Source organism: Balearica regulorum, chromosome 2 (assembly GCF_011004875.1).
Source record: "Balearica regulorum gibbericeps isolate bBalReg1 chromosome 2, bBalReg1.pri, whole genome shotgun sequence".
Lineage (NCBI taxonomy): Eukaryota > Metazoa > Chordata > Aves > Gruiformes > Gruidae > Balearica > Balearica regulorum.
The window spans coordinates 46,842,466-46,856,640 of NC_046185.1; the positions used below are offsets into that span (position 1 = coordinate 46,842,466).

The window sequence follows — 14,175 nt, forward strand, 5'->3', positions numbered from 1 at the left end:
CAACCCAAGTCATTCTATGATTCTATGATATTAACATTTATTAATAAACATGAAAAATAATTCCTCAGTAGCCACCTAGAAATTTGGATAGCATTTCTGCAGGCCAACTGTTTCCTTAAAATACAAGGCTAAGAAACAGAGGAGTCAACTCAGATCAAAGATAACAGGATTATTTTGGGGGTGAGTGTTCTGAGTTCAGTATGATTCATGCACCTAGTAAAGCCTCCCTCTTCATCAGAGAAGACTGCAGGCAATTTAGTTTAACTGTCCAGTTTCTATAAATGGGGGAGAATGAGAAAAAGATGTCATCCTGCCTCACAGTTCCGCTCCTGTTCCTTCTATATGCAATGCATTGCTTCCCTCTGAGCATGGGACCACAAGAAAAGATCTTGTTCCTCCTACTTGTTGAAGGACCTTTCTGCTGTACTGCAGGGGAAGGGAGGGAAAGGAGCCACATGGGAAGCAGAGACTTCAGCTCTAGTTAGACCCAGCAGCTCTCACGCTGCCCCTCTAGCATGTAGAGCCACCTCACTCCCTCTGTTTCCCAGAAACAGAAATTTGGACCATCAGTGGTTGCTAAACCAACACTTGACCCAAAATTTCAATAATCTGAATCATACTAAACAGTGGGGCACATTAGATTCTTAACTTACACATCTATATCTGTGATAGGTGTCCAGACTCCCATTAAAGAGAAATCTAGCTGACACTGATCTCCATGAAACCTGAACTTCGATATCTCAGATTGCACCTGACCCTCATCTCAGATGTTTGGCGCACTTAAAATGGGGTGATAGGCAACTGTTCCCCATCTCAGACCCCAGAACTGGGAGCCTCTTCCTGGGGGTCCTTCGGGTGTCTCTGCCCTTCTGGGAAGTGCATCTTGCTAACCCCGCTTGAGGTAGCATGACAGTCCAAGCTGCTGCTTGGCAAATAGAGTGAGGGTCACAGCCTCCTCAACCCCAGGAGGTCCTTACGGGAGCCCAGAAATAGGTCACGACCCACAGCACATGGGATGTTTTCAGGGAAAGCAAAACCTTGTCCCTTTAAGCACATTCTCTGTTTCCCTACAGGGGAGTAAAATCCTCCTCTCTGCAAGCAGCCTTGACGTCTAGCTGAGATCTCTACCCATTACAGCGAGCTACAAAACAAGCACATTATTGCAGGTCTTGCTTCCAAGATCCTGGGTCTTTCCTTGTGTTTACCAGCCAGGAAGCAGTTTGCTTGCGGCATGCACCAATGTATGCATCCAGCCATTTTCATTGTCCTTTTAGTGCTCTTGTCGCAGTCACAATGGTATAAATTAAAATGCCTGTTCCTTCTTTTACTGCCCTTGAGGGGAGAAAAATATTCCTGAAGGCTACGGTTTCACAACGGATTGTCTTCTATTTTTTCCCCTTGGAGGGGCCAGAGGAGAGGTTGGGTGCAGCCTTGTCATGTGGAACATCTACTTTTTCTCACTGTTGCCATGGCGACTGAGCCGCCGGCTGGTCTGGCTCCGAAAGGTGCTCGATGGTACCCAGCATCCAGCACCTGGGCTCTCAAGTGACAGGATGGGTAAGAGGGAGGGGGAGAGGGGCAGCATATTTATTTTAATGCGTCATGGGCAATGCTTTCAGCTGGCGAATTTTCAAAATGTAAGCCATAAAGAGGCAATAGGTCATCTGCATCTGACAGATTTAACCACTGTTCTCCAATAACTCGTTTTTGAGAACTGCAAACATTGCAGTATAGGTTGATGACTATGGATTTAGAAACGTTAATATGTATACACCGTATACTCATTAAAGTGAGTGGCTTGCTCTGTCTCAAAGTTGTCCTTTCTGTAATATGGGTCCCATGCAGTAATAAACAACATGAATTTCAGCATCACCACCAGGTTTTTATCCTATTTTTATCATGGTCTCAAAATCATGATACACTGCCATGAGCCAGAAAAAAAAATTACTTACAGCTGCAAGAACTTGCAGGAAAATGAGCTCTTTCAAAATAATGAGCTATTAACCCATGTCACTGCTGCAGAGGCATTGCAGTGGTGTCAGCCACTGGTGTGTCAATAAATAACAAGGCAAATTAGAAGTGGATGTAAATTTGTTTCTGTAGATAATTCTTCTTTGATATAAACTGGAAGAAGTCTGAGTAACTGGATGAAAACACAGTTGTGCTGAAATTGGCTTGACAGAAAGGAAAGCAGAGGTCCTTAATTTAGGTTCTCTCCCTAGTTACCACTATTCACATGCTCATTATTTGGGTCAGAATTGAGCTTGTTCAATTGTTTTCCAAAGACATTTCCAGAGCAAGTAAAATCCTTTCACCAATTGGGAGAGGAGGGAAGAAAGGCAGACTTACGGATCAAAGGCCGCTAGCAAGAAGTTGAGCAGCAAGCTGATGGATTGCTCCACGTTGATCTGGTGGGTCGTTGGCATCCGTTTGTTGAGCTGGTAGAAGATAGTTGAAATCACAGCTTCCAGGCGAGCCACGTTCAGTTCGATGTTGGGATCCAGGTTGTTCAGTGCGTTTTCCCGCAAGGCTTCTATCACGTTCCAGATGTCCACCAGGTGCACTAGGGAACAGGAGAGGAAGAGTCAGCGGGGACACATGCTCCAGAAAGCAACTGAGAAAAAAAAGTCACCTCATCCCACAGGGTGGGGAATAACACAGTCACACAGGACATGCTTCATGAATAATTAAACAAATGAATGTATTTTCCATCACTGAGAATTGAACTTGGAAGAAGAATGAGCAAATACAATGCAAATCCATTAATAAGCAAACAATATATTGATATTATTAGTTGTAATGAGTACAACTTCAGCTCGGGAAATCATTCGTCATTGTATAAAGTATTCAAGTAAAAGTCAGTAAAAGAAATCACTGGAAAGTAAACATATGCTAATTGTTTTTCTGAACCATGCCTCTATGAATCCCCATTCAGAAATTACTCTTAGATATTAATTTGCATAGCAGATGGGCTTTTCAGAAGATCCTACGAATACTAAGTGCTTAACATGCACTGACATTTTGAAAATTCTTTTCAGCAATTTGTATGGAAAGCAAAATATTTTACAGAAACAGAACTGTAATTGAGTCAGGGTAGACAAGCTACATTTAAACAAAGAACACGTAATGAAGTGATCCCAAAGTCGTATTTCGTGTCTTCTAAATATATTTGCCAAACGATTTGTTAAATCTCTCCCTTTAATGAAGTCCCAGTCTAAGCTGAATTTCATGGGGGCTGTTTTTACCTACAAGGACAGCTTAAAGGACAATCTCTGCTCACCCTTCATATTGTACCCAAACAGAAATCTCGTTTGCCTAGCACTGTTATTGTGGCAGTGTGATCAGCTTGCTGCAGATTGGCATTTCCAGAAGTCCTGGACTATGCCAAAAATAAAAAAACCCACACTCGTTCAAAATTTGGATTTAGTTCAAACCTGAACTCAAATAATCATCCCTTTTCTTTATCTTAAGTATTATCTACTGTCCTACTAAACTGTCAATAGGAAACAAATCATGAGGTTCAGGCTGCAGATTCTCTTTTTTTTAACCAGAGAAACTGTCTTATGACATATCAAGAGCCATCTATATGTGGAAGGAGATGCAATTTTTTTGTGGATAGAGAAATTTAATTCTAATCCTCATCATTATATTTTTACTTGCTTGGTTTGCAGGTGCTGTCTCAGACTGCAATGTGACATGATGGTCTGATGGCAGGGAAATGTAAGCTGATACTAGATAGATAATGAAACCAGATACAGTTGTTTTACTTAGTCTAGAATTTTTCCCTATGACTGGGTTTATTTTCTTCTACCTCAGGGAAAAAAAAAAAATCTCTAACACCCTGCTACTGCATGTGTAAGCCCAAGGAGGAAGGTACACCATACAGGTCAGCAGCAACTACTTCCTTTGGGCACTAGACAAGGCACTTTTCTCACTGTTCCCTAGCAAATAATTGGGAAAACCTGAACGATGCAGTTCCATTGTGACACTTAAATATTTATTTGGCCTTTGTATTAAAAAGAAACTTCTATAGGTGACCTTGTATGCTGGCAGATTGTCTTCAGAGCATCGGCCTGAATTGAGCTGGGTGGATGGAGCATACAACCTATCTGAACTCTTCCTTTTTGTCCTCTAGCTGGGGGAAAAGCACCTTCCCCATGAAAAATCTGGCATAGGTCTCAGATCATTTTAATGCAGCCATTCCCATTCAACTAGTTTCCAGTGTCAAGGTGCTACAGAGGTAATCTGGGTAAATGGGAGATGAACGATCTCCAGGAAGACAGCCTGCACATAATAACTGACCCTTTCTGGGCAGCTTCTCCACGTGGCTCAGAGGCCAGACTAGGCAGAGGATGGAAGTCACCAGAAAGTAGAACATCATCTGGTCCAGGAGAGAAGGGTTAATAAGCATGTCCCACTCTGGGTCACCACTGTAAGGCAGCCAAGGAAGAAATACAGAGTAATATGCCAAAAGATGCCGCAACAGGCTGGAACATGTGCATTTATTTTGTGGCCTTAATAACAGGGGAAGGGCAGGTAGAAATCAGAAGGTTAAGCATGATGTTTCCCTCAAGGTCTAGCTGTCGCTGGCTGTGAGGGCTGTCTCTGGTAATTCAGACCAAGTAGATGAAGAAGGTGCTTCCAGCAGCAGTCTCACCAGCCTGGCTTCTGGGTGTGAGGGTATGTGTGCAAACGGTTGAACATGAACTGTAGCTACACTAACAAGACAACAACGTGAGAAATTACCAGGCATAACAAATAGAAAAAAGGGACTAATGCATATGCAGATGGCTAACCTGGACTTGAGGCTACACTAACAAGATAGCAACCCGAGAAACAGCACAAACAGGGGTACTAGCTTAACAGCACTGCTGACCAAGGCAGAAATTACTAGGGCAACCCTATCATAAATACTGAATAAGGATGTAAAATCAGCAACATTGGAGCTGGGAAAAGAATAAACAGGGACAGGCAGTTTATCTGGGAGTGTATGAGCATGGTAGAGGAAAAAAAGCATGGTAGTGGAAAAGGGGAATTTAAAGGGTAACAAATCATGCCATCAGAGATGCTTGGGGCACCTTTCAAGCAGCCCTGCACCTGATCAGTGCAGAGGAACGAACACAGCAATAACCCCGTTGCTTTGACCGTACTTGCTTACTTCTGCAGTGGTGGGCAACTGTGATGGTTTCCCTAGCACTGATAAAAGGACATCCAGGGAGGATGAACCAGACACCCAGACTCCCTAACAAACAGTGAGAATTTCATGCAGCAATTTAACTTTAATTGCTATAGCCTAGTAGTAGAAAGCTCTTCAATAAGAGAGCATGGAGGAAAACAGCTGGTGTAAGGAATGAGGCTGAAATGGGGCTTGGTGTCTTTATTCTACACATGATCTACTACTGATACTATGTGGCTGTCAGATTTTCATGTTTTTGGTTGTGTTTTTTCCCCACTGATATTATATTTTTCATAACACCGTCATATCCAGAGTTGGTTTTGATGATGGTGCTGGTAAGGGAAATATCCAGAGGCTAGCAGACGTGGGACTAATAATATCAGTACACTAACACATCTGAGGGAAAAATATTGGTTTTAGTGTTAACTCTAACCTGAAAGCCTCATAAGCTATCTTGATATTCATTGGTATGCCAGAAAGGTAGGGCACAAGAATAAGAAAATGACTTACTGGAAATTACACAGCAGTAAAAGTCCCCCACCCACCATAAAATATTAGTCTCAAGGAACTGCTGTGCATTTGTACTATAAATAATTTTACTCAGGCTTTTTTTTCAGAAACACTTAAGTTCCACTTGAAGCTGAATAAACAGCAATCCTACTGCACCATTTTATTTTACATTTTATTCATGAATTTCAAATCTTTGTACTGAGGCTAGAAAGTAGTACTTCCTGGAGGTGGAAATGAAAGATGGACAAGAGCCAGACTTTTAAACAAGAACTGCTAATTTGGAAAATATCTGTTGAAATGTCTCACTTATAATCACAAGGAGAGTTTGTTAGACTGCTGTACTGAAGTCCCTGGCCTTTACTCAGTCAGTTGTTGTGGACAAGAATTCACCCACCTAAATTTAAATGTGAAAAATTAGGTGTCTACTGTCAACTGGTGATCAAGGCTCCCTCTAATGTCAGTGGAAGAAAAAGGCACCTTAAAGCAGCTGTTTGGAGACAGGTGGGATGAACAGTGCTTTGAAGGTGCCCATATTTCTTCAGTGACTACAAAGCCTAAAGCGACAAGTTTACATGAGACATGTAACCTCAGAGCTGGTAAAGTTAACTGAGATGAATCCCACACCTTGCTCTTTAAACATTAAGAAAAGATGACTTTTCTGTTACACTACATAGCCTACAATAATACAGGTTTTATATAAAATATGAATAATAAATACTTTCATCTATATGAACAGCTACCAGATCCTGTCATAGTCGCAGCCTCTTACACTGCATCGCTTAATCTTGCGCAGATACATCTGGGTGTAGTGCCCTACTGATCACTTAAAATCCTATTTTTGTTAAGTTTATTCACACAGTAAGCAGATTCTCACATATTATATCATGCCGCCAAGTCAACCTATTAACTCTGGGAAAAGGCCTCTGCAAGCTCCACTTTATTCATTTGCACTATTAGAAATTTATGCCAACAGCTAATATGGTATCTGTAGTCTTTTCAATGTAATAACAGAATGTCAGCCTTGAAAATTTTGCATAAGTTTACACTCCCCTCATTTTCATCTTCACCCTCTCTGCTACCTTTTTTCTATAATACGTGCTATGTCCATTTATTTATCTATCTATCTATCTATCCATCCCCGAGATAGATTGTTTTAATCTCACTGAAGAAGGCATATCTCCTTCCTTGGTTTGCACAATCTGTAGTGCAATAAAACCCGAATCTGATTTCTGTGCAGTACTATGATGCTAGCAAGAAGAGTTTGCAGCATAACAAACTAGCTTACAGATGCAAGAGAGCTTTCTCCCTCCTAAAATCTGCCTTAAATTCCCTCAACAAAGTAAAACTCCACAAGTTTGTTTATAACTTCTCATTGCTGTGGCTGCTTTTGTTGCCATAATCACATTTGGAATTACCCCTCAGCGTGAGAAAGTTGCCTTTTCTGACGTGGATCTGCCAAGCTATAGAAATCTGACGGTTGTTTCTTCAGTGTCAGCAGATGATCACTAGGCCGTAGGAGTAAATGCTGCGTTTATCTAGCATCGGTGTGGGATAAGGCAATCCAAAATCGTGCAGCCCAGCCAATCTTCACGGACCCTTCAGAAAGGCATCGCACTCTGTAAATAGCACAGCTATCCAGGTATAGAAGATTTCCTTTGTTTGCCTGATGTCTGAAAAAATGTAATGATTTCCACAAGCAATTGCTAAACTATACATTTCCCCTTAGATTTTCTGTTAAGTGATTTCTAAAGTCACAGGTAAGCTAACCATCTGCATTATTAGATATTCTATGGCAAACATGGTCCGCTAATTTAACTTATATGAGATTAAGTAATATTTAAACACTGTCACAGAGGGTTTCATATATGAGCATGTTCCATAACAGATAATGATTAGTCAATGTAAATAAAGTTCAGTATCCGGACAGAAGTGGGTCGATGCAGATGAGCAGCATTATGGGTGGCTGCTGTTCACTCCACAGCAATCGTTACCAACAAACACATACTCTGAGGACACCCTGGCTGAACTGCAGAGAATTAAGATTAATGCCAGAAAATAACAAATGTTATTTCCTTCACCTGTTAAAACAACATTTGGAGAGTGCCTGTTGCCAGCACATTGTAACTGAATTGATCACTGCAGGATGTAAGGGTGAATGAAAGATGGCTGGCTCAGTTTGAAAGGAGTTCTCTATTTTCCTCAAAGTAGAAAGTTTTCAGACACCCCTGACTTTTTCATCCTGCCCTTCCACCTTTACCCGTGTTCAGAATGTCTTTTCCTATTGCCTTTTACTACTTTGATGATGAAAAGGAATAATTAGTAGTTACAGTGCAAAATTCCATCACCTACAACTCTCAACAGGTTCATTTGTGGAAGAGGTATACTCTGGATACATTTGGAGAAAACAGAATTTAGGACAAAATTATGTTGCTTACTATAAATGCATGTGTCAATTTTATTGATCTAGATCCTCCCTCTTTTCTTCAAGCATTTTTTACTCTCTTCATTAGCAGGAAACCAATGTATTTTTCATTCATTGTAACTACTAACTTTAATTTACTTGCTACTTGTAATTTTCTGTTTGGTAGATAAAGGTATCTTAATAGCCAAAATGTGAGAGAAGAGATGGACTACACTTTTTTTTTTTTCAGCTCAAAGCAAAGGAATTAAAATTTATTTATGCAGTGAAAAAAAGAAGTCTTTCTATCCTGCAATTTATTTAGAATTATGGAAAGGCTGTGAGATATAGATAATCTTGGATATATCACTAATCTCAAAGGAAGCAGATTACTTCAAACATCAGTTGTCAAGAAATGATGTTGCCCTAAGCAAGCATAAAAAAAATCTGTAGTGGCAGTTTATCTTCTGAGTAGTAAAAAAAAATAATAATTAAAACCAATCTGTGCTTAAGCTTTCTTACCATTAAATTGATCTACTTATGCAAAAATCCTCATCTATTCTACTGTATTTTTTCTATTCCACCTGAACCACGAACTCTACAATGTTATCCTTCCATTTATTACTAAATGAACACGGAAGAGGAGATTACATTTAGTCAAACAAGGAAAGTGACTAAATTAGGCCTTTAATAATCAATGCAAATTTACTTAACATACAGTAGGTCGAACTAAATCCAGGTTAAACATGCCCATTTGATAGTTAGGACAAAATTCCTCCTTGATAGATTTTCCTTTGTTGGTAAATACAGGCAAAACTTTTAAAGAAGTATTAATTTAAATTATTTCCAAAATTTTAATATACATTTCATTTTAGTCCAGCAAAGCTCTTACAGACATGCTTGAGTTCAAACATACTAGTACTGCCATTTGAAATCAACGGCACTTGAATGTATGTCAGGTATTTCAGGCGGATTTCATTAAAAGGGAAAGATTTATGCTTCCTTGTCTAACAATCCTAAAAATATTATAAAATATGTCAGACAATTCTTCTTTTTTTGATTAGAATCTATGAACCCATCACAAATCAGGGTATTGGAGCCATTTGTCATCGTCATTGCTATGAAGCCCTGGGAAGCCACTCACTCCTTCTCTTTGGCTCCCTCTCTCCTGCTGCCAGGAGGGTAATGGAGGACTGAGCCAGGCGTGTTTTCTCTCTAAATTACACCTGTTTGTGGCCAAGCTGCCCCTCAAATCAGCCACCTGTAGCATGACCACCAAAAGCTTTATCTGCATGTCCCACCACCACGCAGATCGCCGTGCCAGCTATTAACGGCTTGCAATCTTTCCCGCTCTCTGGTGCCAAAATACATGGAAAAGAAACTGTACCAGGGTGTTGCTTCTGCTCAGGGCTAAAAATGAGGTACCCAGCGCTTTGGCTGGGTACGTCTGGTGACATCTGTCACCCTACACGGCCTGGCACAGCTAGGCTACTCATTGCCCAAATATCTGAACCTGCGCTCGATCTGTACCTGGAAATGTCCTGTACGTTCCTATTCCTGCTCCCATGTCGCTCCGGCTCCTCGTCTACCTCCCTTGCCGACCTCTGCTGCCAGACACAGTTCATACAGCCCAGTGACTTCCAGCATAGCTGGGCACCCGATCCAACGAGCTCGGTGTGTGTTGGGCCACTTCTGAATGCTCTGCATGCCATCAACAGCTCTTGGGCCGGTCACTGCTGTTTTCCAAAAGCAAGACTGGTGGACTTACAGCTTGTCAGCACATATTTGAATGTGTTAATGTCAAAATGTATTTCATTGCATCTTCTTGCTATTTCACTTGATTTCTGGGTTTTGTAGATGCAGTGATTGGTGAGTAAATACTACAAGCGTAAAGAAGAATTTAACAAAATATTCACAATATTTACTACCTTGTTATTCTGATCTCAAAATGCTTTAATTTTTAGACATGTGTGTATTAGACCTGTACAATAGTATGCAAAGTTGTAAGAGCATGATATATTGATAACCAAGAGTAACCACAAACATTTACTTCTTTCTTCACAAAAATCAAAGTCTTGTTAAAGACTCCCCACCTGGAATTGAATTTGGCAAGGCTTACTGGCAAGCTTTGTCTTCAAGACAAAGGCCCCTGCAACAAGTGGGACAGTCTGGAGCAAGGAAGACAACCTTGGTGGAGGAGGATCCAGTTAGGGGATGTTTAAACAGACTGGCATAATCAAGTCCGTAGGACTTGATGGGGAATGCACCCATGAGGGCTGAGGGAGCTGGCTGTTTTCAGTGTGAGGCCACCGGATTGTCTTTGAACGCTTGTGGCAATCAGGGGAGAATCCTGAGGGCTGTGAGAAAGCTGCTGTAGCTCCTGTTTCCAAGAAGAGCAAGAAGAAGGATCCAGTGAACTAAAACCTCACTTCAGTCCCTGGAAAGGCGGAGGAGTGAATTTCGTCCCGGAATTTCCAAGCATATTAAGAACATGAAGGTGATATGGAGCAGTCAGCATGGATTTATGACAGGAACATCATGCTTGATCAACCTCTTTGCCTTCCACAATGAAATGACTAGCTCACGGTACAAGGCCAGTCACTAGTGGTATATCCCCAGGCTTGATACTGGGGCCAAAACTGTGTAACACCTCCATTAATGACCTGGATGATGGGACACAGTGTACCCTCAGCAAGTTTGCAGCCGATGATACAAAACCTGGGAAGAGTGACTGATGCACCAGAGGGCTGGGCTGCCAGTCAGAGGGACCTCAACAAGCTGGAGAAATAGGCTGATGGGAACCTCATGAAGCGCAACAAATGGAAATATAAAGTCCTAAATGTGAAAATCAATAACCCCATGTACCAGTACAGGCTGGGTGCCGACCAGCAATAGGCCTTTTCAGCAAAAAAGGCCAACGTACTCCTGGGCTGCATTGGGTACTGTGTTGCAAGCAGGTGGAGGGAGATGGTCCTTCCCTTCTACTCAGCACTGATGGCACATCTGGAGTGCTGGGTCCAAAGTCCAGCAAAGGGTCATGAATATGATGAAAGGATGACTGGAGCAACTGCCATATAGGGAGAGGCTGAGAGAGCTGGGACTGTTCAGCCTGGAGGACAGAAGGCTCAGGGGGACTTTGTAAGTGTGTATAAACATCTGATGCAAGGGAGTAAAGAAGATGGAGCCAAACTGTTCTCAGGGAAAGGATAGTGAAAAGACAGAAGGAAATGGGCACAAATCAAAATACAGGAAAGCATTTAAACATAAGAAATTTTTTTTCCCTGTGAGGGTTGTCAAACACTGTGACAGGTTGCCCAGAGAGGCTGTGGAGTTTCCATCCCTGAAGATATTCAAACCCAAACTGGACGCAGCCCTGAGGAACCTGTTCTAGCTGACCCTGCTCTCTCCTGAGGTCCCTGCCAGCCTCTGATTCTGTGATGTCCATGTCGAGTCATTAACTTTTACTGCAAAAACAGTTGCTCCCTTGCTGGAGAGGAATCAGTGTTGCCCCACTGATTTTTCTGTAAAGACATTTGCTCAAGTAAGCTGTGCTCCAAGTCCCTTTTTCGAACTCACACAATAAACAAAAAAACACAGAGCCTGCCCTGAGGCTCCTTGAATGCTTGGGGAAGAGTCCTCCGTATCCTCAAGAGATTTTGTGTGAGGTGTACGAGGGCGTTCACAGCACTCTGCATACTCAAACATTCCCTCAAGCTTTCCCTTGAATGCCAAGGGATCTCAGAGCAAGGTCATGGTTTCACTTAATCCCGTCAGCTGCATGCGCTCCTCTTCCTCCTTACCTCTCTGCCTGTGCTGTGAGAGTGCACGGGTGTGTGGTATGCACACCTGGCCCAGCGAGAAGCTGGAGGAAGGCTATCAGTCTGCACCAGCCATGTCCCACCCAGCAGGAGCTTGGCTCTTTGTGCATGTGCCGGCCAGCTGCACACTGCATGCACAGGAGACATTTCTGAGTGGCTGCCAAACCTGGCTGCTGGGTGTCTGGAAATCTGCAGGACGTGATGTATACAGCTGAGGCACTGAAAATTTTGGGGAAAAGTTTCAAAGGTTCTCTTGTCCACATAGCCAGGCTCACATCCTTGTATCCTCACCTACTATTCTGCCCAGAAGGAAAAACGGGTTATTCTAAAACACTCCGAGATTCTGATCTCTACAGCACATTAAAAAAATGAGCCCCGTTGGAAGTGTCTGTCAACTTGGCCAAGTGCTGCTAATGAGGAATAACCACTAGGATAACAATACACTGAAATGTGGCCTTTTTACTTTTAATGTGGTACCTGACAAATCCACCAAGGTGTAAGAGTATGTGAAGATCTCCAGTAAAATTCCCCTTTTACATTAATTTTCAGTAAAACTTCCTTCTCTCCCTGCTGTCATTTCCTGCCTATTTTGCCTCACCTATATTTAAGCGAAGCCTGAAGGGCTCTCTGTGGGTGGCAGAAGAGGCCATCAGTCTCCCCAAGGAACAGCACCTAATGACAGTCGATTTTGCAAAAGGGAACGGTGGGCGATGCACCCCGCAGTAATGGGCTGGGAAACTGTTGTCATCTACTTGTCACCCAGATGCTGGGAAAGCGTTTCCTTTTTTTAAACACACTTCAAAATAATTTATTTGAAATGCTGAATGAAGTATGACATATATAAAATAAAATAATAAAAAAAATCCAACTCTAAGCATCTTAGTATTTTGACGACAACCAGGAAAGACCACTCAAAAATGTGCACTGTCACTAAGAAGTCACAGAAGTGCTAATAAATCATTGATTATACATAATTTTCCTGTTTTAAAACTTAAAAATATTTATGAATTAAAGACCAACATGTAAATAGCAGACTTGTATTCCATAGCCAGAAACTATAAATCCCCTCCCCAACCAGACAATGGTATTCCCAGATTAGGTATCTCTATTATTCTTGCTATCTCACCATAATACTATTTTAATGAGAAAGGCTTTATTTAAGCCATTGCACGATCGGGCCTCAGTCTGACTAAGTAGTTCCTTCACAGGGGTTTTGCAAATGTCAGCTTTAAATTAGCCAAAGAATTCATGGGGATGGAGGTAACAAAACTTGGTTGGTAAATACAGATGATACACAACAGCTTTCTCATTTCTCTTAAAAGAAGGTCAATTTGCCTTAGATCTGAGTTCATATTTCAATTAGTAAAATTACAGCATTTCATATTTTTTATTAATAGAACTATTCTGTACTATATTACAGCAAATAATCTTTTAGGAAAAAGCTTCTGCACTCCCAAAAGGTGGCAAAAAAAATCTCTAGGGCCAGGTGATACTGTATCTGGAGTTGATTTTCAAAGTATCATCTCTGTTTAAGATCTGGTGACAGAAACCGAACTATGGAGACTTTCAAAAAAATGTTTCCAGAGGAAAAAAACCCACCACATTCCAGCCCTCCTATTTAGCAGATTAAACTAGACGTTCAGAAATGGCTGAACATATGAGAACAAAACCGTAATCCAAAGCCTGGCACAACTCAGATTGTGTGTAACAACCCAAGACAGAACAGCTTTTAGAGAACAGGCGGGACGCGGTGTACAAGCTTTCTGATAGCTGCAGTCCTGACCACAGGATGGCACTACTGGGTGTATTTTAGTAAATGCAGCACACATTTACTGTAACATTTTAACTCTCTACTGGCACAACGTCAACCGGGCTAACACAAATCAAAGGCTGCGCATCGCCACCGCTCTCTCCAGACAACGGCCTTGTCTATGTATTTGGTTGAATAAAGGCGATGTGCTTGGAGATTTGGCGGTGTGGATGTCCCATACAGGCGGTCACATGTGAGAGGCAAATGATACCAAAGCCGTGAGATGGAATGTTCTTCACGTTGAATGTTCTTATTACAGTGATAAAATCTTCTCCAGAAGTATGTTTCTTCAAGTGCCAAGTCTGACTAATACTGCATCTTTCTTAAACAACTTCTTAGGTTTTTTCCTTTGATACAACTGCTACCAGCTCCCTCTATTCCCCCTAAAAACTTCCCCAACCCACCAGAAGACTACAGCTTGCTTTGGCACTGTTGGAAGCAAAAAGCAAGTGTAAAGCAAATG

General features: G+C 41.7%; 1 protein-coding gene across 18 annotated transcripts in view; it reads right to left on the reverse strand.

Annotated features, from left to right (window-relative positions):
* Positions 1 to 14,175, reverse strand: part of DTNA (dystrobrevin alpha) — a 232,148-nt gene that overhangs the window by 70,452 nt on the left and 147,521 nt on the right. For all 18 annotated transcript variants that reach the window (XM_075744129.1, XM_075744137.1, XM_075744127.1 and 15 more), the window contains one exon: positions 2,350 to 2,563. In XM_075744129.1, coding sequence (XP_075600244.1) covers positions 2,350 to 2,563 — 214 coding nt within the window. The remainder of the gene's footprint in view (positions 1 to 2,349; positions 2,564 to 14,175) is intronic.